The sequence below is a fragment of the Lycium barbarum genome, chromosome 4 (assembly GCF_019175385.1).
Source record: "Lycium barbarum isolate Lr01 chromosome 4, ASM1917538v2, whole genome shotgun sequence".
Lineage (NCBI taxonomy): Eukaryota > Viridiplantae > Streptophyta > Magnoliopsida > Solanales > Solanaceae > Lycium > Lycium barbarum.
The window spans coordinates 115,948,677-115,975,979 of record NC_083340.1 but is presented as its reverse complement, the minus strand read 5'-3'; the positions used below and the strand labels follow the sequence as shown (position 1 = coordinate 115,975,979).

Below are 27,303 nucleotides of genomic sequence, written 5' to 3'. Positions count from 1 at the left end.
CTCGCTTTTGCCATTATTGGATGATTGAACTTAATCTTCTAAAGGTTGGACCTTAAACTTGTTTTGTTGTTGAATGAGTTTCTTGAACTTGAAATTGAATAAGAGATTTGAATAAGATTCTAAATCGGCTATGACTTGAAATGTCTCTATTTTGAGATGATGACTTGAGAAGTGAGATTCGGCTCTAAGCCATGATTGATGATTCGGTAATATGCCATGATTTGTATTTTGTTGGTGTTTGGGCCTGTATGGCAAGTTGTGCAAATCCAGAGGACGATTAGCCGTTATGGATCCTAACGTATCGATATGAGTATTGTTGTGTCAGTCGAGAGGACGATTGACCTCCGTTGCTTCCTAGCGCGGAATATCTATTGTTGTGCTAGTCCAGAGGACGGTTAGCATTCGTATCATTCTAGACCGGAGTATTTATGGATGTGCTAGTCTAGAGGATGATTAGCCTCCGTTTCTTCCAAGCCCGGAGTATCTATTGCTGTGCTAGTCCAGAGGACGATTAGCCTCCGCAGTTTCCTAACCCGGAGTATCGATTGATTGATCTGCCTGTGAGTAGCTTGTTTCATATCTTGTTGCCTGTGAGTGGCTTGTGGTGATTTGAATTCATCAGTGAAATACTTGGCCTGGTAAATGGTAGGGAGTTAAGGTAATGCGTCTGTCATTATTGGATTCTTTGATGACTCTTTAATGTTGCCGACTCACTTTGTTCCTAGGTTTGAACTGTTATTTTCATTGAAATCATTTTATTGATTTTATTCATTATATCTTGTTTTGTTAACTATTGCCCCTTAGACACTCACTGAGTACCCAGTACTCAGACATACCATTGTTGATTTTTGATGGTATGTTAGGTATCATTAAGGAGCAGGTTCCTGATACGCCTATGATTTAAGAGAACTTGTTGTTTTCGAGACTATTCGGTGAGCCCACATGATTGTTCGTGGGGCACCATTCTATCTTTACTTTTCGTCTTTTAGTTTCGGGTTGCGTCCCGATGATTTTAGACACTGCTCATTATCTTAGAAGCTTCATAGTATACGTTCTTGTGGGTAGTTGTTGAGTTATTGATTAACTCTCGAGCACATTATTACGTTTGACTAAGTATTTGATGAATAAAGACTTCCGCTGATTTAATTCATATATTCATGATTTGTACATTTATTTTATAAACTGTTGAAGGAGAATATTGAACCTGGCGGATTCAAATATTATTATTGCATCTTTTAGGTTCTTTCGATGTTGTTCATGACGTCGGATACCGGTCACGTCTAAGGTGAGTTTTGAGATGTGACACCTTATTTGGACTCCTTTGTGATTATATTTATCGATGATATTTGGATCCGTATTTATCGATGATATTTTGATCTACTCTAGGAGTAGGGAGGAGCACGAGAGGCATTTGAGGATTGTTCTTGAGACTTTGAGGGAGAAGAGGATTTATGCTAAGTTCTCCAAGTGTGATTTCTGGCTTAGTTCTGTGGCGTTTTTGGGGCACGTGGTGTCCAAGGATGGTATCATGGTTGATCCATAGAAGATTGAGGCTGTTCGTGATTGGGGTAGGCCTACTAAAGTTTCAGAGATTCAGAGCTTTATTGGTTTGGTAGTTACTATCGACGATTTATTGAGGGACTATAGCATCTCCCCTCACTAGATTGACCCAAAAGGTTGTTCCTTTTCAGTGGTCAGATCAGTGTGAGGTGAGCTTCCGAAGGCTCAAAGACTTGTTGACTTCAGCTCCCATTTTGACTCTTTCCGTTGAGAGAAAGGATTTTACTGTGTATTGTACAGCTTTGAGGTTGGGCCTTGGTTGTGTTCCTATGTAGAAATGGAAGGTTATAGCCTATGCTTCCAGGCAATTGAAGGTGTACGAGAAGAACTACCCCGTTCATGAATTGGAGTTAGCGGCGGTGGTGTTTGCTTTGAAGATTTGGATGCACTATCTCTATGGTGTGCATTGCGAGGTTTTTACTGATCATAAGAATCTTCAGCATATATTCAACCAAAAGGCTTTGAACATGAGGCAGTAAAGATGGTTAAAGTTACTCAAGGATTATGATATGTCTATCCTTTATCATCCGGGCATGGCCAATGTGGTCATGGATGCCTTGAGTCAGAAATCAGTGATTATGGGTAGTCTTGCTTGTCTCTAGCTTGGGGAGAGGCCTTTGTCTAGAGAGGTTCAGAGTTTGGAAAATTCCTTAGTTCGGCTTGATATTTCTGAACCTGGAAGGGTTCTTTCTTATGTGGGGGCGCGTTCCTCTTTGTTGGAGCAAATTTGAGCTCAGCAGTTTGATAATCCAAAGCTGTGCAAAATTAGTGATAAAGTGTTGAAGGGGAAGGCTCGTGAGGTAAATCTTGATGAAGAAGGGATTTTGAGGATTAAAAGACAAGTGTGTGTGCCTCGGACTGGTGATTTGACTACTTTGATTATAGAGAAAGCCTACAACTCGAGGTATTTTATTCACCCTGGTGCTATGAAGATGTATCGAGATCTGAAGAAGCACTATTGGTGGTGTAGCATGAAGCGTGATATTGTTAGGTTTGTGTCTAAGTGTCTAAATTGTCAACAAGTGAAGTATGAACACCAAAAGCCTGGTGTCATTTCTCAGAGGATGCCCAATCCTGAGTGGAAATGGGAAAGGAGTGCCATGGACTTTGTGGTAGGGTTGCCACGGACTTTAGGTAAGTTTGCCTCCGTTTGGGTGATTGTGGATCATTTGTCTAAGTCGTCTCATTTCATTCCTGTTTAGACAACCTATACTTCTGAGAAGCTGGCTAAGATCTATATTCGTAAGATCCTTCGTTTGCATACAGTGCCCATTTCCATCATTTCTGATAGAGGGACTCAGTTCACCACTTACTTCTGGAAGTATTTGCAACAGGAGTTGGGTACTTGGGTTGAGTTGAGCACAACATTTCATCGCCAGACTGATGGTATGTCTGATAGTACTATCTAAGTTTTGGAGGATATGTTAAGAGCATGCGTGGTTGATTTTGGTGGTCATTGGGACCAATTTGTCACAACCCGACTAGGGGCCATGACAGGTACTCGGAGCTTACTACCAAGAACCACTCATTACGCTAGTCATCATACTCATCCTGGACACATATAATTTCCAAGGCAATACATAAATATACATAAGCCCTCACGATTTCAAAAATGATATACAAGAATATACACTGATGTATCCATAAGAAAACAACTACCCACGCATTCGTATCTACAAGCCTCTATTAGAGTGCTGAGACATAAGGACGGGACAGGACCACGTCATACCCAAATATACACAAAATAATGTACCAAGAGATAGCAAGTCCGAAGTAGTGGAACACTCCTGTAAATCTGCTGAAAAGCTCCTAGGTGCCCGCACCGTCTCCCTGTCTACCTGTGGGCATGAACACAGCGTCCAAAAAGAAAGGACGTCAGTACGAAAAATGTATTGAGTATGTAAGGCATGAATAATACTAGCATAGTAAAGAAATAGTGAAACATAAGGCGAAGATATAATATAACCTGTACGTCAATTGCCTCTTGGGCGAATACTAGGCCTGCTTTTAAAGGAAAACATGTGCTATGCATATCAAATATACCATCATCATTAACCCGCGTCCGGGCAACTATCACACATCTCCCACTAGTGGTGTCATGCCCGGCCATCTGGGTACGGTGTAATCTTAAGCCACCCGCTTTAGTGGTGTCATGCCCGGCCATCTAGGCACGGTGTAATCTCATCATTATATACTTATCCTAAAGCATGCACTAGAAATTAATTAAATGCTACAACTCTATCGGGGTGACGTAAGGTCGAGTACCCCCAATTCCATTATGGAGTAGTCATGATCATCGTGTCTCACCTTGAAAGAACTAGCATTATGAGGTGAGTCTAGCAAAAATGAATAATATCAAGGAATCACATAAGAATCATTAGCATCATAGGAATATCGTATCATGAGCTTTAGGGTCTTTGGGCTTAGACTCATCATCATCATTACCCTATTCACAACATATCTCTTATCTTTATTTCATAGGAAGCTCTTAATAATCATAGACTCATAGTTTCCGGAATATAAGAGAGTCATGGAAAGATAAGGGAAATCATGTTTTAGGAATCATGCCTTAGAGAAGAAGGGACTAGCCTCACATACCTTTAAGTCTCTCCAACTTTACCAATTAAACGTTTTCCTCCAATGTTCACGATTCTACATTCAAGTGAATTCGTACTAGGCTCAAGTGAATTGGAACATACTTAGGCTTAAGCTAAAGCTAACGAAAATTGGGCAGCATTTCCTTTGTTTCTACAACTTCCTCCATATGATATAACAACTCTCAAACATCAATAACAACATTTATAATATCATAATCAATAACTTCGGCAAGTTCGACGTTATTCCATTCCCACAATTCCTTACCAAAATGATTCATGACCATAGTTATGGCATAACATCGTATTCATTCTCATATAATACCTCCTTAACATCATTTGTATCATTTACAACAAGATTTCACTCATAATATCTCAAGAATCATGATCCATGTCAAACAACTATTCAAGAATATCACTATTCTTATATTTGTAACCCATTTTCTAGTTTCTTCCATAATCCAAGTCTTTCAGCCATTTAATACTCCTAATAGTATGAAATGAACATAAAAATCACCTTTGATTATGAAGGAATGGATTTTGGATGGAATTGCTTCACTTGGAGAAAACCCTAGCTTCACTTCCAAGGAAATTTCTAGCTTCCATGAACCCTTGTTAGCATTGTTGCACTTGATTCCACTAATTATAGGGGTTTGATCTTGAATTCACCTTGAATTTATGTTGGTATGATGTATGGAATGTTCTAGAGCTCTTGAGAAAGGTGGAGAAGTTGGGAAATGAAAAATAATAACTTAGATCACTTATTTATACTTTGAAAAAAAACTGCCCCGATCGTGTTATACGAACACTTATACGGTCCGTATAAGTGACCGTACTTCACCATCAGGGATCTTCCCTTCCTGTTGAGGTTATACGGACCCTTATACGGACCGTATAAGTGGTCGTATAACTCCATTTTTCTGAAATTATTTCCGTCGTTTCGTTTGATCTCCATTCCTTATGGAACCTTCTTAGCACTTTTTTATCACTTCATTAACAAAATAAGGAGTGTTATAACTTTTCCTCAAGACATTATTAAATCAACATTGGCTCGCTACTTTGCAAACCCTTTTCAAAACACGATGTATGCTTTACATTCTTCAACGAACTTTTTTTTCTTACCTCGAGTGTCTTTGAAACCTTAATTAGAATCGTTAAGTACCCCTTATTACTTGTAGAAATATCATATACTTCTTACCCTGCGTTAGTCTATCGACCATACGACGACATGAAATTTTCCGAGATGTAACACAATTCTTGCCTTTGGCTGAGTTTTCTTATAATAACAGTTATCATTCGAGCATTGGGATGGCTCCGTTTGAGGCCTTGCATGATAGGAGATGTCGATCTCCCATTGAATGGTTTGATTTTTTTGAGATAAGACCTTGGGGTACAGACTTGCTCAAAGATTCGTTGTACAAAGTGAAGATTATCCTGGCGAGGCTTATCACCTCTTAGAGTCGGCAAAAGAGTTATGTGGACCAGAGAGTCCATGATTTAGTGGTTATGGTGGGTGATAAGGTCTTGCTTAAGGTTTCACCCATGAAGGTGTGATGAGATTTGGAAAGAAAGGGAAGTTGAGTCTTCGTTACATTGGTCCTTTTGAGATTATTCCGAGAGTTAGAGATATTGCGTATGAGTTAGCGCTACCTCCTGGGTTGTCGAGTGTTCATCCGGTGTTATATGTTTCTATGCTCAAGAATTATGTTTCGGATGGTTCTCATGGGATTAGATGGGATTCAGTGATGCTTGATCCGAACTTGTCCTATGAGGAGGAGCCGATTGCTATCTTGGACCGTCAAATTCGCAAGTTGAGATCCAAAGAAATTGCTTCTGTAAAGGTTCAGTGGAGGTCGTTCGATGGAAGAGCCTACTTGGGAGAAAGAGTCGCATATGATAGTGAGGTACCCTCAGCTTTTTGATGCCCCAGGTATGTCTTTTCTCTTTTCTTGTCTTTAATGTTCGAGGACGAACATGTGTTTTAGTGGTGGATAATGTAACGACCCGTTAGGTCGTTTTGGTTGCTTTCGTGTTTCTACCTATTTTGGCCTTGTGAAATCGCCCTTTTGCTTGTGTTGGGAATTTGCAAAGTTTGAGTAACCTTTAAGTGTTAGGTTGAATTTAGGCATCTTTGGGTGTAATTGTCTCTTTAGGGATTTTCATTTGTTCTGTTAGCTTCGAAACGTCGAATATAGGTTGTTTGAGTGTTTGGTTCAGTTCCCGTGGGTCTTGGAGGCGTTTTGGTGGAAAGTTGATTTGTACGCGCTCGGGCTTGACTTGGTCAACGAGACCTCTTTTAGAAATTCTGAGTGCGCGAGTGAGTTCGTAGCGTGTTTTACGTGTGTCTACATATTCGGTTTGTCTCGGAGAGGTTCAGAGAGAGCCTCGAGATTTCGGGGATAGAAGTCAAAAACTATATTTTCTAATTTCCAGTGTTCACGCAGGAGCGAACGGGGTTCCGCCCCTGCGGACATGCTCCGGCGAATGGAGGCCTATAGGAGCAAAGGACCATTGGGTTGACCCTGGTCTGCCCCTGCGAAGGATTTCTCGCAGGTGTGAGTGCACAACCGCGAGCTGGGCTCCACCGCTGCGAGCTTGTGGAAATTTGGGGAAATGCACCGTGGCAAGGTATCTTCCGCCGGTGCGTGTTCGCTGATACGAACCTAGGTGCGCAAGTGCGTAGATTTCTGAATAGAATGTGGTTCTTTTAGTGTCTTTTCCCTTAGTCTTTTCATTCAAAACCCTTAAGCCCTGAGAGCGAATTTGGAGGAGATTGAAGGAATTCCTAGAAAAAGACCTTGGGTAAGTGTTCTAATTTGAAATTTTGGTTACTCCACCAAGTAAGATCATAACCCATGCTTAGAATATTGATTTTTTAAGAGTAATAATGAAGGGTATTGAGAACCCTATTTGAGATGTAGGATTTGATCAGTTGAGCATGAATTCGTAATTATTTATGCATGATTTTTGAAATATGAGTTATATGAAGTATAAAGACCATGATTCTAGGCTCAATTTACTATTTTTCCCTTTTGGGTTCGGAATCCTAATTTTAGGGCTTATTTTGGGAATTGTGGATTATGTAGCAATATGGGTATTGTAAGACTCCTGTTTTAATGTATATTACGTATTTGACTAGACTTTGTTCGTTTGGAGACTTCTCGGAGTGTCAAGGGGCGTTGTGACTCGATACTCAGCTTACCAGGCATGTTGAGACCTCGAACTCTTTCTTGAATGTGTGTGTTGGCTAAAATGAAACTAATAAAGGGGTAATTGGGTGAATTAAGGGGATTCTAATACTTATGAGGTGATGAGCACTAGTATCGGATACCGGTCATCATGTTATGGGTACTTGTCCAGTTCAATTGTATAGTTGGTGTCACGCCCCGAACCATGGCCTGGGTGAAACACGGCACTCGGTGCCTTAATGCATGTGACCAAGCGAACCACATGGCTTGCTGAATTAACATGAGGCATAACATGAGCGGAATATAAAGTGAATGCATAATGAGCCTTTGTAAAACGTAGTAATTCATAATACTTAATAAAAATACTTGTTTAAACATGAGTGCGGAAAGAACATGAATGAGCGAAAATGGCTATACGACTCCGAATGTCTGACATAACATAACTGACTTGTCTAGTCTATGAAACCTCTATCATGAGTCTGACTGGAAAACATACTTACTGGGACAAGGCCCCCAGCATACCTTAGATGCATAACTAATCATAAAACAAAAGTTGACTAAACCCCGAATGAGATGGAGCTCACCAATAAGCTGATACGAATGTCGTCCTACTAAGCAGATGTGTCGTCCTGTATATCAGTACCTGCAACGTGAAATGCAAGCCCCCGAGCAATAAAAGGAGACATCAGCACATTGAATGTACTGGTATGTAAAGCAACTGAAAGAAATAACATGGGACATGGAATAACATGATAAGAACTGAAACTGAAACCCTGGACATGAACATAAGCATGAGCATGGGTACATATATATATATATATATGTATGATATAAGCAAAACATGATAAGTAGGGAGAGCATTTCATAAACCGACATGTGATATCACCACGTGGGTACGTGGATTCTGGTACCTCGCCAGACCAGCAGAGCCCTCATACCTTACCAGGGTATAAGGTGGTATCGTGCCTGATGGATCCATTCAGTGTAAAATTAAGGTATCGTCTTATCTGGGCGGAGCGATCCTTGTCCTACGGTGGCTACGTAGTTTCAGGATATCCGAGCCTTCTCGGTAATTTGTGCAACTCCCAAAAACATAAACATAATATAGTTGGCTAAGAAGCCCATGATTTTCGTGAATTAACTTGTACTCGTCTTGAAATCATAATTTCACGAAATAACTTGTAAACACGGTTTCATGAAATTACTTTTAAATATGGTTTCATGAAATAACTTATATTTAGTATGTATGTATCTTGAATCATAGCATGAAAGTAATTATATAATATGGTTGCATGAAAACTTGTAGACATATAGGATATTCATGAAATAATCATTCCTAGTCAAAAACATGCATGCAAGGACCCATGGAATACAAAATATGGGTTTTCATGGATTACGGACAGATTCTGTTATATCCCACATTTTGTACGTTCGGATAATTCAAGATAATTGTGTGAAGTTAAGAGCAAGGTTATGTTCTTGATCTTATTCAATACATAAGTTGTTCACGAAAATCTTGATGCGGAAATATTGAGAAAGACTAAGGGTAAAAAGGGAAATTCACAAGATGGTTTATGGTAATATGGCGGAAGGCTAAGGATAAATTCGGAATTTGGAAAAAAATATTTTTCGTGAATTACAAGACTAAGTACAAACAAAGAAGAAAAAGAAGTGGGCTTGAATAAAAAAGGGCCATGTTGGTCGTGCACTTGGGGTGGGCTTGGCCCAATTGAATTAATTATCCATGTGTATAATTAGATGACCAAGTGGTCATATTTGTTTATTTTTAGAAACTTCAAGATAGAGGGCATGTGCCCCTCACATGTTTGTGGGATATATATATATGAATAAGTGCAAGAAAAATCTAGATAATTCATCTCCCTTCACAACTTAAGAGGAAAGAAAAGAAAGAAGGAGAAGGGGAGGGTATTCGGCCAAGCCATGGCCGAACCTAGCCCCATGGGAATTGATCACAAAAAAATTATTTTCTTCTAGCCTTTCAACCAATTGGGAGGTCCTCTACGACGTGGTATAGTTGTTGGAGCAAGCAAACCATTCCTTTGGTGTTGTCTTAACCCTAGCCGAAAGTTGAAGGGACAAGTGGAATAGGTAAGGTTCAATCTTCTTTTACATATGTTATGGATGATTTATGCATGTTAGAGTGTGTGGAAATGAATGAAATTCATGAAAAGAATGATGTTGAAGTTGTGGCCGTATATGTATAGTGTTGGCCGTGTATGTGTGATGTTGTGTAGAAAGAATGGATTAATTTTATTTAGTATGTTGGTTGTTGTTGTAATGCATAGAAATGGATGGAAAATTCATGAAAATATGCATGTAGTTGTTGTGGCCGAATGATGGGTGGTTTGGTAAGTTATGGTGAATTGATTCTATTTGATATTTTAGTAGTTGTCGATGTGAATTCTATGATGAAAATGATGGTTAGGTAACTTGAAAGGAAGTTGTCGAAGTGTAGGTTGTTGATCTAGTTCATGAATTTGAAAGTAAGGAATGTGTTATTGATGTTTTTATTTAATTTGGAAGGTTGCGTATTGTGTTGTGATAATCGGTTGGAACCTAAATAAAATGCCGTTGAATTATGCAAAACAAGTTATTAATGTTAGAATGCATTTTGAGTAAATTGTTGAAGATTGGAGATATGATTGTTGGTATTGTTATTGATAGTTTGGCCGAGTTGCATTCTCGGGTTTGTTGTTGTTGTTAAATTGGCCGAGTTAGATTCTCGGGAATGTTGCATTTACAGGGGAAATGCTGCCGAAATTTCGGCAGAATATAAATGAATTCATTTGAAAAACTAAGACAAGTATATGTCGATGAATCTAATGATTATGTCAATTCTCTTGAATGTAGATTAGCAAGTTTGGACAAATAAGCGTAGCTAGTTGGTCGTGGAATAGGTATGTAAGGCTTACCCTTTCTTTCTTTTGCATGTCCTAGAGCCACATAAGGTATGATATGATATGCATTTTGGGGTAATTCTACTCTTGGATTCTGAGTTTTGTCCCTAAAGAGTTCTGTATGTGTTAATGTCCGAAGTTCTGTTTAATACGTTTCCGAATGGCATTCGAAAGACAATTGGTATGATTAATGTTTTGATTTTCGAATGATAGTACATTTGCTTATTCCATTGAGTCTTTGATACGTACATATGATTCTAAAAGTCATATTTGATTTAATCTATATGATATCCGAAAGATACTTGATATGATTATTGTTTCGATTCTTCCAAAAAAAAATGGCTTCTGAAATGCTCGTAAAAGGTTCTGTATTTCAAACGTCCATAACTTTCTCATGCTAAGTCGGATTGACCCGAAACTTATTTCTGAGCCTTCATGAGTCGGTAAGTATGCTCGTCTATCGAGTCTTGATTTGTGTGCATATGGTTTCGCATTATTCTATTCGTGCAAGTCTCAATTTGGATTTCACTGAGCCCGGGCCAGGATATGTTCTCGTGCGTACTCCTCTGCATTGTTCACCGCGTCCCTCTCACTTGCGGGCCGGGGCATGTTATATATGATATGATGACATTATGATATGATGACGGGGTGGTGGCCAGGATGGCACATTCATCGCGTCCCGCAAAAGAGGGCCGGGGCACGTTACATGCATATATGATACATGACATTGGCATACATGATATATGATTCACCGCGTCCCTCACCAAGGGTCGGGGCACGTTATATGTTCACATGATATATGATTTACCGCGTCCCCCACGGGAGGGCCGGGGCACGTTATATGCTTACATAATATATGATCTACCGCGTCCCTCACGGGAGGGCCGGGGCACGTTATAAGCATATATGATATATGATTTTGTCATGCATGATTTGTGTTTGGAAAGTAAGCATTTTGGCATTCGGTACTTTCTGTACTTCTTTTGACATAAGATATCGGCATATATGATCTGTGTCTGGAAACAAACATTCTGATATTCTGGATCTGCACCATTTCTGACATATGACCTCTGCATACACGTTTTATGATGGGAAAATAAGCGCTTTGGTAATCTGGATAATGTACTCACTCTTGTACTGTTTGCTTCGGATATGGTTCTGTTTCCTGTGTTTCATGCTTTACATACTCAGTACATATTCTGTACTGACCCCCTTTCTTCGAGGGCTGCGTTTCATGCCGCGCAGGTACACCCAGATGAGTTGAAGTTATTATAAAAGATGTCCCAGTGGAGACAGCAAGCTCCATTTGCTCCTGGAGTGTTGCCGAGTCAGAGTTTTTATGATAAGCTTTCTGGATTGATGTTAGAGACTTTGCAGACAGAGTCGTGGGTATTGGTTGTCAGTTCTGTAAGCGGCTCCATCAGCCGATGTGTCATTCTGTAATATGTGATAAACTCTATTTGATTACAGATTTTATTTGATTTAAAAGCTTACTATACACTTCATCTTTATTTGATTTAAAGGTCCAAAGAGTTATGTGTGTAAAAAGAGTCTGTGGGTTCGCTCGGCTCCGGATATGGGGTCGGGTGCCCATCACACCCTAGCGGGATTAGGGTGTGATAGATTCTCAATAATCATAATGAGTATCAAGAACACAATGATAGAATAATAACAATTCAAACATAATATAGTCATAGACATGGACCTAGGGTTATCATGAGCATAGTATAGAATAGAAACCCTAGTTTTGTAAAATTTCATACTTTATGGATTAGGAGGCGTGGGGAAGAACAATGAAGTTCCCACACGTAGATAGTAACTCTACATACCTTAATCGCTCCAAAACATGAAGAAAAGTCTGAATCTTTGAAGAAGAATTCCAAAGTCTTGAATTCTTGAACCTTGGGATAGGTTTTCTTGAAAACCCTAGTTTAGGAACAATGATTTCTTGCTTAGATTATTAGAGTATATATTAGAATTGAGTTGGAAAGGTTTACTCAAGTTAGAAAGGGATTAGGAACTTGAATTCAACCTATAATCATGATAAAACTTACCATGGAAGGTTCTTGGGGCTTGAGACTTGTTCTTCCTGACTTTAGGGTAATTTTTCGTGACTAGGGGTGTTAGGGAAATAAACCCCAAGCTTAAATATAACTTAAAACGCCAAATCCCAACTTTTAACCCGAAATTGACCTGTTTCGCGATGGGTCCGCGATGCGGGTGCATCGCGCTACATTCTGCAGGTCACTACTCAGAGTTGCGCAATCGGCCCGCCATGCGAGGCCATCGCACGCGCTCTCACGCACCCCATGTGTCGGTTCCAGGCAGTTTTCTATAAAATGGTCATAACTCTTTGTACAAAGCTCTATTTTGGATCCACAATATACCGTTGGAAAGATATTTCAAAGGGCTACAACTTTCATGTTTTAAGTTTTCTCAAATTCCCAATGCATTTTCACGAAATTGGACTGGAAGGCAGACGTATTGAAAACTTAGCCGATTCTATAGAATTTTAAGTGCGTTATTATTAGCCATATTGAGACGATCATATCTCCTTGCTCCGATCTCTGATTGGCTTGGTCCTTATATCTTTAGAAAGGTATTTCTACATACTACAACTCTCATTAAGGTACTTTCCCAAATTCCTAACTAATCAAGGATTTATGGCTGCCCGAAGCAGACCTATAAACCATTTTCGCAAAACGTTCAAACCTTCAGTTTTTCCACTAAAACTCTAATGATATGAGTCTAAACTTAGTTCTAAGATACGGGGTGTTACAATATCTCCCCCTTGGGATCATTCGTCCTTGAATGATGGGTCTTGGTTAGGTATGGGACTGGACATGGCATGAATACATGAACCTGATGAAAATGACATGAAACATAAGAGCTTGACATGATTACATGAAAACATGGTGATGGATCATGAGAAATGAATACGTGATTACATATAAGCATGTACATAGGAACATGAAACTGAGTAGCACCTACATGAACTAGAATCATGAAACTATTGTCCTCGATTCATAATAATGATTAAGAGTTACTACTAACTCTAGAATTTATGAAAATTATGGCAGGACTTCCTTCGTAATTCGGACTCTCATGACATTTCTCAAATTCCTGTCAGCTAACTAAAGTATCAACATAAACCTCACAGGGTATCTTAATACGTATAATGCGGCATAATCTTAATTACTGAATCTTGAGTGTGGCTAACATGAATATTGAGTTGGCCTGAACACATGATTATTGGTTGGATGATTACATGATTACTATACATGGGGTTTGGAAGATAATTTGTATGCACGAACATGACGTGATTACCTGGGCGTGAGGAGCATAACGTGGGACATAAATACATAAAGACTGGCTGGCATGAAAACATGAATACTAAAATTTTATAAGAGACAAACACGTGTAAACATGGACATCAACATGAGATCTGAATGTCGAAACCATGATTGTTACAACATGAGGGTTGAATACTAAGCACAGGTAGGATCTGAACACTTAGAAACTTGAACATAGATGTTCATGTGTTACCACGATAGACATACAAGATAAGAGTACGACTTAAGATCTGAATGTAAGTGCAACTCCTTGCGAATGAGATAGATTTGAGTCATATACTAGGAATATGATTCTAACATAGGTATTCATAAAGCTCTAGCGTAGGCATGACATGATACATCAAATCTGAGTAGAATATTTTTGAGATAATTAGAACCATAGAATACCTGAAGGGATCTCACTATGAACTTGGAACATACCTTACCTCGAACCTTATCTTGTTCGCTCTGAAACATAAATATGAATATCTTGGCTTACCTTGCTTATTATTGTAAGCAGATCATTAAGGAGTGAGTGAAAGGGATCATTCATACGAATCAGACACTTCATCTTCGAAGATAGAAGTGGCATGGGTACATCAGACTGAAGAACATAACATGGAACATGTATACATGGAAATGGGACTAATATGGCATAAGATATGAATACATGAGTAGCATGGCATGGGGAATGAGAGACACGACATTTACATAAGTACTTCGAAGCTACATACCCTAACATTTAGACATTAGGTCATGAATATTGAAGTGTGAATAAGACATAAGTGTGACTTAAATGGAGTATAAGTTGTAGGCTTCACTCTTGAGTACTTAGAGACATAGGGATAGATAAGATATCACTTTTGGAACTTAGCTATACTTACAGAATGGGACATGGTTAAACATAGTTTACTCTTATTACTGTAAGTCGGCACCCTCATTATAAAATAAGACTCATGAAAGAAAGGATCATAGGCATGAATGCTTCGTTCGTCAAGCACCTAAGGCATAAGTAGAAAGTTACCTTAAACTTAAACAGGGCATAGGTACTTCGGAAAAGAAAATGGCATTATTTATGCTAAGCTACGAGCTGCTTTAAAACAATAGCCAAAGGAACATAAGCATGAGTTACGTAGAATCGTGGGTATGACATCTGTCTTGACTTACTCTTATCATTACCTACCAACCCCACTGCTATGCTATTTCTATATGTGGATGTTCAAAGAAGTCAGTCGTGGGCACGAGTACGTGAGAACGTAGGTAGCATATCTTTGGAGTTGAAATAAATCATTTACCTAAGGAATTTTTCCCTTGTTCAAGGACCAGGTGGGCATTCCATAGGATTCTTAGTCTTTAAACTATTGTGTTACCTTCTCCTCAATCATTATCAAAATCAACATCATATTCGGAAAGCACTTAGAAGCTAGAACATGGTCATGGGTATAAAAGCACGATAGATACGTGAGACATGAATGCAGTCTTTAACCTTGCACATGAGTACAACCTGATGTGAGAAACATGAAAGAACATTCTCTTGCATAGCTTACTATCGTATGGAGTCTTAATTCTTGTATCTTAAACATGGAGTGTAAAGCTTTAACAAGGGCATAATATAGGTATGCTACGCATGTGTAGAGTACGTTTGGGCATTGGTACTACATAGTGCATGAATTATTTTGGAATTGGAAACGTTACACCCTTAAAACCCGCTATTCGCTCTAGAACTTTATCTTATAACATAATTACCTAGTGCTTGATCTCAACAGCATGACAAAATCACATTTTATGCAACTTATAACACGATCTCTCCCTTAGTTCAAAAGATGACATTTAAAGCCTGTGGATCCCTTGAGTTAGCGATAAGTGGTCATCTAGTGATTTCGCTAATTTCCTCTAACATACTGGCGACTCATTTCTTTGACTTACTTCAAGCAAGTCTTACTTACTGGGAAAACTAGATTACTTACATGCACGAGTTTCTAATATACATAACTGGCATACTAGCTTTGTCAGTCTTGGGAAAAACTCTTTTCTGATAACTCTTAAAGGCTCTTCTTCTGTAGCTTGCTCTCTTATTGCTTAGATGGTTTTCTTCTTTCACCAATTTCTATACCTCAAATTTAACTTAAACCCTTTGGGTTCTAACACGCCTTCGGTGTATTCAGACAGCTACCCACTTAGTAGTGCTAACTTGACTAATTACTCAAATCGTACTTCTACTAACTCTGCTCAAAATTTCTAATTCACTGTATCTATTCAAACTTGCTTACTATGCTTCTGTTAACCACTTGCTAGCATCACATTATCTAATTCTTCTCTGAGTACTAAAGTGAAGCATGGGTTATTTCTAACTTTTCCTCCTTATCTGACTCTATTCTGGGGTTGTATACTATCTTTCTGAACTATAAACACGGATCACACCTAGGGAAATTTTATTTGTCTCAAATTCTCAAATGAGGAATTGGAACAACTAATCCCAAACTCCCTATACAAGTTCAAAATTATATTACACTATACATATCGGGGATAAATACTTAATCACATAATCTAAAAGGGAATCGTCATATCTTTTACCTCATAGTAATATCTGCTTCTTGTAGTAACTCACTAACATCATACTCTGTAGGTCTGATCTGAATAAGCTTAAATAAATTAAAACTAACCCTACAAAAATTTCAATATCGTCTGCTCATGGTTTTCTTATTGCATCAGTCCCTTCCTAATCATGTACATAGATCATATGGAAATATATATATATATATCCTTGAAAAAAATCGAGACTTTCTAGTATTACAGGTGGTTGTCTCTTAGGCTATTTCCTGCTTAAAACTACCATGGACAATTTATGCCTACTGCAGTTAACTTCCTAATATGTTACCTTGTAGGGTCTTAAATCTGAACTATCAACTGCACAATAACCACATAAGACATAATAGATCTAGGGCATAATATCTCATATGTGACAAGGAGGGAAAATTATTGGCATACCTATGACACATGTGACGGCACATCGAAGTCCTGGTGATCTACCATATCATGATAACGTGCTTGATCCCCACTTAATCCTAATACTTCATCCCTATCAGTGCCTTGGTCTGCTATTGCCCGAGTACTACGGGCTGCGAACGGTGTTGTTGAATTGGCTATGCTTGGTCTGGGAAAAGGAATTGCACCACCATCCTTAGTCTTACTATTGTACTTGACTGAAGGGCATTCTCTTTGCATGTGACCTTGGAGACCACAATTATAACACACATCCGAACCCATCCTACACACTCCTGCATGTCTTTTTCCACACCTACTGCAAATGGGGTGCGAAAAACTTTTGTTATCCTGTTTCACTGGTCGGAAATCTTTCAGCTAGTGACCCTGCCAGCCACACCCAAAACATCTATAGGTGCCATAGCGGCACACCCCTTGATGTCTCTTATTACACTTGCAGCAAATAGGATTATGAAAAACCCTCTTCCTCACATTGGTCTGAGCTGGGACGTTAGTGGTACTTGAAGCAGGTCCTGATGACCTACAGTCGCAGAATTGGAAAATTAGAACTCTCGGAGTCTGAGAGTTCATCTCTGGGGTCCCATCAATGGTAGCCCTCGGGCCCGAAGTTTCCTTTCTCTTAGTAGACATTTTCTGAAAGAACGCAATGCGCACGAGTCAGAATAACTCCTGGTAACTCTATCTGAAAGCAATACATCGACAATGATTAGTTTTACATCTTCCCCATCCACTGAGATGAGGTATATTTGATATAATGGGGAACAACACACGAGTCCGAGTGATTTCTGATAACATAGCTCTATTGCACGATCTAGAGTTGAAAGACGTGAGACAGCTTAAATGTCTTGGTGGTCAACTGTTTATATGTGAGGCGCGCACACACATATAAAAGTGACTGTAACGCCCCGAATTTTTTTTTTTTAAAAAAAAAAACTCGCTCTTGAATTTTTGATTGACCATACCTTGATAGTAAGGGTATATTTTACTTCGCACTCCCTGGATGTGAACTTGACGACATTTGAAACTTGGTTGAAGTGTTATGATGTAGTTATATGAACTACTCCTACTATGATTATCTTATTAAATTTATTAAATGGATTAGATATTTATAAAAATGGGCAACCTTTTTATTCTATTTTATTATTTTCTTCCATTCTTATCAAGGAAGATACAAGTTATTTTATTATGTTTTCATTCTTATCAAGTAAGATATATATCCCTTTGTCTCTTATTCCCCCCACCTCTATAATTTTCGTTTCCTCTCTAGAAAAAGAAGACCAAAAACTCCTCTCCTCTCATAAAATTCATCCACCAAATCAATCATCAAGATTTTCCTTGGTTGAGCCCCAAACAACTCCACACGATTGAGGTAAGTTACAAACCCGTTTTTGGATTGGACTGCTGTTAGTGTTTTTGGCATAACTCCTTGTATAAAGCTTAGTTTTAAGTGCTTCAAGATGTTCTAGAAAGCTATTTCATATACCTAAAACTTAATTCATGCCCTAAAACCCAGTTTTGCTTGTATTCACTCGAAAAGGGGCGAAGAAGTACAGGGCAGGTGCTGCCCAGATTTTCGTTTTGCAAACCCTACATGTACTGCTGTTAGTATTTTGAGCATATCTCTTTGTACAAAATTTCTATAGTAGTGATTAGAATTTCTCTAATACCCTAAGACATATATCTACAACTTTCATTAAGGCCGCAAAGTCTATTTTTTCCGTTTACCCCTTTGAAACTGAGCGACAGTACAAGACAGTAGTACTGTCCAGAATTCCTGTTTTGCTAGTTTAAGGTGATTTTCACCAATATCGTGGGTAGTTTTGATGTGCTGAAACTATTGAACTTAATTAGACATTTGGTTGTGTGTTAAGGCATATATATACTCTTGTATAAGCTAAGGGAAATTTGCTAAGGAAGTCGAAATATCTACTTGATCGCTGCTTTGGGATTTATAACTTCTTGATGTTTGTTTGAGCTTTAGAAGCTCTAAAGCTCCAAGGTTTGCAACTAAACTTTAACTCCGCTCTCGATTAATTTGGTTTGAGATATTGTGAGAAGCTTGAATCTTGGTGAAATAATATCTACTTTAAATTGTCGGCATATTGATTTTGTTGCTACTTGGATAGTTTACTTGCTTTGTGGGTTGTGAAGAATATCTCGAGAGACATCAATATGATAACATGATCATTGAGAGTATGATTTTGTAAATTGAGTTATGTGTATGCTAAAATCACATTGGTGTTATATGAAGCGTTTTTGTAAGACGACTTAATTCGCCCACATATACGGATTGCTTGAGCGTTATTGCACTCTTGATTATGGGGTGACGACCCTTCTTGATTTCGGATCTTTCCCATCTTGACTTTGGATTTGCATTTCGTCTTGATGATGGACTTTTGTCCATTCTCGAGTATGAGTGGAAAGCCACTTTCAACATGGCTCATGATTCTCTTGTTTATTGGATGACGATCCTTCTTGATATGGGCTTCGGTCCTTCTTGATATGGGCTTCGGTCCTTCTTGATATGGGCTTCGGTCCATCTTGATATGGGCTTCGGTCCTTCTTGATATGGGCTTCGGTCCTTCTTGATATGGGCTTCGGTCCATCTTGATAGGGGCTTCGGTCATTCTTGATATTTGATAGTGCTTGATGTGATGGCATGAAGTATGTGTTGGGCGAAATTAACTAACTGAATGACGTTTCGTGAATTAGCTTCGAAAGCCTTTTGACACTTGGTATTTGAAGCTTCGAAAGCATTCTTGACACTTGGTATTTGAAACTTCGAAGGCTTCCTAGCACTTAGTATTTGAAATATTAGTATCTTGAACTATCTTATGGTTTGGTGACTCTCTTGAAGTGTCGTACACTGATTAAGTACTTGGCTATAACTCGGATGAGCTTATGTCTTGAACTTACTTCTTGCACTTATATTTGATTCATAGCTCACTATTAAATTAACCAAATGGTGGAAATTCTTGGAATTGCTTTGGAAAGCTTCTTGATACATGAGATTTTGAATAATGATATCTTGAACTATTTTAATATATGATATTTACGTTCTCGAAAGAATTGTACCTTCATTTAGTTCTTGTTTGATATTTCATTTCCTTGAAACCATTGTACTTTCGTTATGTACTTTATGATGATTTTGACAAGCTTATTCCCAGAATTTATTATGTGCTCCTTACATAGCCTGCTTCTCTTTTGGCTATGAAATGTTAGTTACGTTTATGTACCACTAAGCTTTATGCTTAGCGATAGTTTGTTACTATCGTAGGTGATGCTCCGAGGGAGACTTAAGGATGGCCAATTGAGGTAGACTATTTGGAAGCTTAGAAGAAGAGCACATTTGCATAAGCATGTTCATTTTGCATATGTTGGGGGACTTGTACATAATCCATATGACACACTTAGGTATGCACTTTTGAAACTTGTTCACATGGGCCTATGTTCGCTACTAAATTATTGTGAAAATCTTATTAAATAAATTTATTCTGAACGTTGAGGTATGAAATTTGCCTTTGTTTTGTAGGTGGCATCCTTCCAAAAAGGGGGTACTACAGTGACCCCACTGGACACGGTTTCATAGACTCCCTAAGGCTCTGATACCAAGCTTTATCACGCCCCGAATCATGGCCTGGGCGAAACACGGCACTCGGTGCTTACTGCATGTGACCGAGCGAACTACATGGCTTGCTGAATCATCGTGAGGCATAACATGAGAGGAATATAACGTGAATGCATGACGAGCCTTTATAAAACGTAGTAAGTCATAATACTTAATAAAAATACTTGTTTAAACATGCGTGCAGAAATAACATGAATGAGCCAAAATGGCTATACGACTCCGAATGTCTGACATAACATAACTGACTTGTCTAGTCTATGAAACCTCTATCATGAGTCTGACTGGAAAACATACTTACTGGGACAAGGCCCCAGCATACCGTAGATGCATAACTAATCATAAAACAAAAGTTGACTAAACCCCAAATGAGATGGGGCTCACCAATAAGCTGATACGAATGTCGTCCTATGTGTCGTCCTGTATATCAGTACCTGCATCGTGAAATGCAGGCCCCCGAGCAATAAAAGGAGACGTCAGCACATTGAATGTACTGGTATGTAAAGCAACTGAAAGAAATAACATTAGACATGGAATAACATGATAAGAACTGGAACTGAAACTGAAAACCTGGACATGAACATAAGCATGAGCATGGGTACATATATATATATATATATATGTATGATATAAGCAAAACATGATACGTAGGGAGAGCATTTCATAAACTGACATGTGATATCACCACGTGGGTACGTGGATTCTGGTACCTCGCTTGACCAGCAGAGCCATCATACCTTGCAAGGGTATAAGGTGGTATCGTGCCTGATGGATCCATTCAGTGTAAAATTAAGGTATCGTCTTATCTGGCCGGAGCGATCCTTGTCCTACGGTGGCTACGTAGTTTCAGGCTATCTGAGCCTTCTCGGTAATTTGTGCAACTCCCAAAAACATAAACATAATATAGTTGGCTAAGAAGCCCATGATTTTCGTGAATTAACTTGTACTCGTCTTGAAATCATGATTTCACGAAATAACTTGTAAACACGGTTTCATGAAATAACTTTTAAATATGGTTTCATGAAATAACTTATATTTAGTATGTATGTATCTTGTATCATAGTAATTATATAATATGGTTGCATGAAAACTTGTAGACATATAGGATATTCATGAAATAATCATTCCTAGTCAAAAACATGCATGCAAGGACCCATAGAATACAAAATATGGGTTTTCATGGATTACGAACAGATTCTCAATAATCATAATGAGTATCAAGAACACAATGATAGAATAATAACAATTCAAACATAATATAGTCATAGACATGGACCTAGGGTTATCATGAGCATAGTATAGAATAGAAACCCTAGTTTTGTAAAGTTTCATACTTTATGGATTAGGAGGCATGGGGAAGAACAATGATGTTCCCACACGTGGATAGTAACTCTACATACCTTAATCGCTCCAAAACTTGAAGAAAAGTCTGAATCTTTGAAGAAGAATTCCAAAGTCTTGAATTCTTGAACCTTGGGATAGGTTTTCTTGAAAAGCCTAGTTTAGAAACAGTGATTTCTTGCTTAGATTATTAGAGTATATATTAGAATTGAGTTGGAAAGGTTTACTCAAGTTAGAAAGGGATTAGGAACTTGAATTCAACCTAGAATCAGGATAAAACTTACCTTGGAAGGTTCTTGGGGCCTGAGACTTATTCTTCCTGACTTTAGGATAATTTTTCATGACTAGGGGTGTTAGGGAAATAAACCCCAAGCTTAAATATAACTTAAAACGCGAAATCTCAACTTTTAACCCGAAATTGACCTGTTTCGCGATGGGTCCGCCATGCGGGTGCATCGCGCGACATTCGGCAGGTCACTACTCATAGTTGCGCAATCGGCCCGCGATGCGGGGCCATCGCACGCGCTCTCACGCGCCCCGTGTGTCGGTTCCAGGCAGTGTTTGGTAAAATGGTCATAACTCCTTGTACAAACCTCTGTTTGGGCTCCACAATATACCGTTGGAAAGATATTTCAAAGGGCTACAACTTTCATGTTTTAAGTTTTCTCAAATTCCCAATTAATTTTCACGAAATTGGACTGGAAGGAAGACGTATTGAAAACTTAATCGATTCTATAGAATTTTAAGTGCCTTACTATTAACCATATTGAGACGATCATATCTCCTTACTCCGATCTCTGATTGGCTTGGTCCTTATATCCTTAGAAAGGTATTTCTACATACTACAACTTTCATTAAGGGTACGTTCCCAAATTTCTAACTAATCAAGGATTTATGGCTGCCCGAAGTAGACCTATCAACCATTTTCGCAAAACGTTCAAACCTTCAGTTTTTCCATTAAAACTCTAATGATATGAGTCTAAACTTAGTTCTAAGATAAGGGGTGTTACAGTTGGTCTGAATGCCATGTCTAGGCACTAGCTAATAGTATAGTACAATCCTTTGGATCTGTGATTGGGGTTTAATGCTCGTATTTTATGTCTCTTATCATGATTATTTGCTTGTCTTGTCTGTTTGTGTGTTTATCACTCATACATATATTATCATTGAAATGAAAAGAAGTAAAAAGGTGAAGCCTTTATGGTGTTACGAACATGATATTGGATTCCATGCTATTATAGTTGTTCTTGATTTGATACATGCCATATTCATGTTTTACATGTATTCATGCATACGATTTGAGGATATGATTGTGAGTCCGATGGGATCTTGTTCCGGACACGTGATGATGTTAGCATATTATATTGGCACTTGAGCCCAGCTGGCTATGAGACAGGTTATTGAGAAATGATATGAGTCAGGCCGTGATACGAGAAAACTACCGAAGTGGTGATATATGGGCCTCATGAGGCCCCTATGGGTCATGATTCATTGATATTCGAACATGCGTATATCAGGAAGTGGAAACAAAGGTCTTGCATTGCATTGCATTGCATATCATTCATCCATTTCCTATTACTTGTTGTTATTGTTGGTACTTGTCCTTTGTCTTGGAAATCTATTTTTTACGTGGATTTAGTTGTCATTATCTTTATGGTATTTGGACTAATCGCGGACAAATGAGGTTGTAACATCAAATACCAACCTACATTTCCGTTCCTAAAAGGGTCGGTCAACGAAGCATGTTGTGTACCCATTAGTTATTATACTCACACTACACTTGTTGCACCTTTTTTTGTGTGCAGAATCGATTCCCAGAACTAGTGGAGGCCGCGACTATCAGGTCCCTCGTTAAGCTGCTTGCTGAGATTTGGGGTGAGCTCCATGGCTTCTGGAGGGCTCTGAATCTTTCCCTGACCTTATTTCCCTATCTTTTCCGTTTTTCAGACAGTTTATGATGCACTAGACTTTTATTACTCTTAGTTGGTCCTTGTATTATAGTGACATCTGATTTTGGGGATTTATTGTAATAACTACTTAGTATTTAATCTGAGATTTATTAAGACTTATGAAATGACTGGTATGCTTTATTTTTCGCACTTGGAGTTTTTTCATTTATGGCTGTGTTGGCTTACTAGTACGGTGGGACTAGTGTCATGACAACTTGGGATTTCGAGTCGTGACAGTAGACCCTGTCATTCTATATGTCACATATAAGGAAGCTAATATAAAAGTTTTTGTCAATGATTAGTGTTGGATCATCATATGGCGTGGAGCCAAGTTTCTTTCCAAAAAAAGAAAAATATTGGCATACATTTCGCGACCATACATGCCACAAGAAGTTTGTAAAAATTATACATGCCCTTCGTATTATATTGGGTTTTTACAAGAAGAACATGAGTAGGCTCATATAGGGGTTCATATTCGGGTTTTTATTTGGTTTTGCATTATTCAGTCATAGTTTTTCATTTTGATCAAATGTCATCCAATCCCAAACCAAAATAAATTTGGTTTGGCTAATTTCGGATTTCAGCTTCTTCTATGGTGAGAAATCACTAATGATATTAAATATCTGTTGAACAGCCTCAACAACTTATGCTTCATCCTATCAGCTACCAATTCAATGCACAAATCGAGCAGATCCTTGATGTCGAGGAAATTTGCGGCTAATACGATGTTAAAGACTGTTATGAAACTAGTATCCACAAATCCCTTGTCATAATGCTTATTTCTTCTTGGTTTGATGTCACGTGATGCATTCTGAGGTATTTAATGATCATTACTAGGATTTCTGTGCCAACTTTGAAGAGTGGGATGCCGCCAACGAAGCATCCATCTTCAACCATTTTCTTGATCTTTAATGACTTAATGGAAATGGATTCTTCCAATTCAAACTCATCACCATCTAAGGACTTCAAGGTCAAAAACCTCTTCTCTGAGGTTGTTAAAGTTGATGCTGCCATTGTTCCAAAATTTGGGTTTGCGACGATGTGCACTACTTTTAACTCTATAATAGTTTATTGGTAAGTCCTAATAAATATTTTTACTTAAATACCAAATCATATTATCATATTTTCATTATTATATTCCCTCCGTCCCAAAAAGATTGTCCTCTTTTGACTTGGCACAAAGTTTAAGAAATAAAGGAATACTTTTAAAATGTGTGGTCCAAAACAAGCCTTAGATATTCGTGTAAAAGTATATCATCTCATAAATTTAAATTGTTTCTAAATATAGAAAGGGGATAATCTTTTTGGGGCAGATTAAAAAGGAAAGGAGAACAATCTTTTTGGGACAGAGGGAGTAATATTTATCTTGATTTTTTAAGGTTATTAGTTTCTCAGCACGTGCTTTGCACATGTATACCGAATTATGTAGTATACGATTTTGTAAGATTATATTAATATATTAAAATAAACATTTAATAAATGCACTAAATCCACCATGAAAGTGCTGAGCCATAACAAATGAGAAGCTATCCGACTCAACTCAAACATCTTGACTCCTATATAGCTAGTTTCGGACTGTAATAGGTATGTGCAATGATGCCACCAATTCCAAATACACGGAGACTTGATACGAGTCCCACCAAGTGAACTCAATGCACTGAGCTCAACCCGGCCATTTGCCGCATGGATAATAGACGTAATCAGTGACATTTAACCTTAATTTAATGGGATAATTTCGCATTCAAAAGTCGTTAGATATTTTTTATAGAAAGATTTACTTCACTGAATTAATGGAATACTTAAAAGATCTATTTACAAACTCTCATCAAGGGTATTTCCGACATAACATCCTATTATCTGCAATACCTCCATACAAATCCCATTTCAATTTTCGAAGCCAACAAGTAAAGCAACAAACCCCATCTCCTCCAATATTGTCTCTCGAAAATATTTCCCAAAAAAAAATCTCTAGATTTTTATTTTCGGTGCATATATCTTCGGGAAACTCAGTGAGATCATAGACCCGTTCATTCTAGATGTCACATACAAGGAAGCTAATATAAAAGTTTTTGTGAATGATTAGTGTTGGATCATCATATGGTTAGGAGCCAAGTTTCTTTCCAAAAAAAAAAAAACAATGGCATACGTTTCACGACCATACATGCCACAAAAAGTTGGTAAAAATTATTCATGCCCTTCGTATTATATTGGGTTTGCACAAGAAGAACATGAGTAGGCTCATATAGGGGTTCACATTTGGGTTTCTTATTTGGTTTTGCATTATTCAATCTTAGTTTTTCATTTTGATCAAATGTTATCCTATCCCAACCAAAACAAATATGGTTTGGCTAATTTCGGATCTCAGCTTCTTCTATGGTGTGAAATCACTAATGATATTAAATATCTGTTGAGCAACCTCAACGACTTATGTTTCATCCTGTCAGCTACCTTCTCAAAGCACAAATCAAGCAGATCCTTGATGTCGAGGAAATTTACGGCCGGTACGACGTTAAAGAGTGTTATGAAACTAGTATCCACAAATCCCTTGTCGTAATGCTTTATTTATTCTTGGTTCAATGTCAAGCGATGCATGTTGAGGTATTTAATGATCTTGGCTAGGATTTCTATGCCAACTTTGAAGAGTGGGATGCCGCCAACGACGCATCCATCTTCAACCATTTTCTTGATCTTCAATGACTTAATGGAAATGGATTCTTCCAATTCAAACTCATCACCATCTGAGGACTTTGAGGTCAAAAACCTCTTCTCTGTGCTTGGTAATGCTGACGCTGCCATTGTTCCAAATTTCGGGTTTGCGACTATGTGCACTACTTTTAATTCTATAATAGTGTAATTGGTAAGTCCTAATAAATATTTTTAACTAAATACCAAATCAGATTATAATAATTGCATTATTATAATATTTATCTTGAATTTTTAAGGTTATTAGTTTCTCTGCACGTGCTTTGCACGTGTATGCGGAGTTATGTAGTATATGATTTTGTAAGATAATATTAATATATTAAAATAAAAATTTAATTAATGCACCAATATCCACCATGAAAGGATTGAGCCATAACAAATGAGAAGCTATCACGCTTAACTCAAACATCTTGACAAAGGGCTGAGTCCCACCAAGTGAATTCAATGCATTGAGCTCACCCGGTCGTTTGCTGCATGGGTAATGGAAGTCATCGGTGAAATTTAACCTTAATTTAATGGGATACTTTCGCTTTTAAAAATAATTAAATATTTTTTGATAGAAAAATGTTCACTGCATTAATGGAATACTTACAAGTCTATTTACAAACTGTCATCGAGGGTATTTCTGACATAACATCCAATTATCTGCAATATCTCAACACAAATTTCAATTTTAGCAGCCAACAAGCAAAGAAACAAATCCCATCGCCTCCAATCTTCTCTCTCAAAAATATTTCACAAAACAAATTCTCTCTAGATTTTGTATTTTTTATGTATATATCTTCAGGAAACTCAGAGAGCCCGTAGACCTTTTCATTCTAGATGTCACATACAAGAAAGCTAATATAAAAGTTTTTGTGAATAATTAGTGTTGGATCAATGATTAGTGTTGGATCATCATATGGTTAAGAGCCAAGTTTCTTTCCACAAAAAGAAAAATAATGGCATACATTTCACGATTATGCATGCCACAAAAAGTTAGTAAAGATTATACACGCTCTTCGTATTTTATTGGGTTTGCACAAGCAGAGCATTAATAGGCTCATATAGGGGTGCACATTAGGTTTTTTATTTGGTTTTACATTATTCA

At 38.0% G+C, this 27,303-nt stretch overlaps 1 protein-coding gene across 1 annotated transcript; it reads right to left on the bottom strand.

The window, feature by feature from the left end:
• Positions 1–24,100: 24,100 nt before the first annotated feature.
• On the bottom strand, positions 24,101–26,306 carry LOC132637693 (SKP1-like protein 1). The gene is made up of 4 exons (XM_060354747.1): positions 26,145–26,306; positions 25,933–25,958; positions 25,219–25,225; positions 24,101–24,145 (listed from the first exon to the last, which is right to left on the bottom strand). The coding sequence occupies exons 1-4, from the start codon at positions 26,304–26,306 to the stop codon at positions 24,101–24,103; spliced, it is 240 nt and encodes a 79-aa protein (XP_060210730.1).
• Between the last annotated feature and the right edge of the window lie 997 nt (positions 26,307–27,303).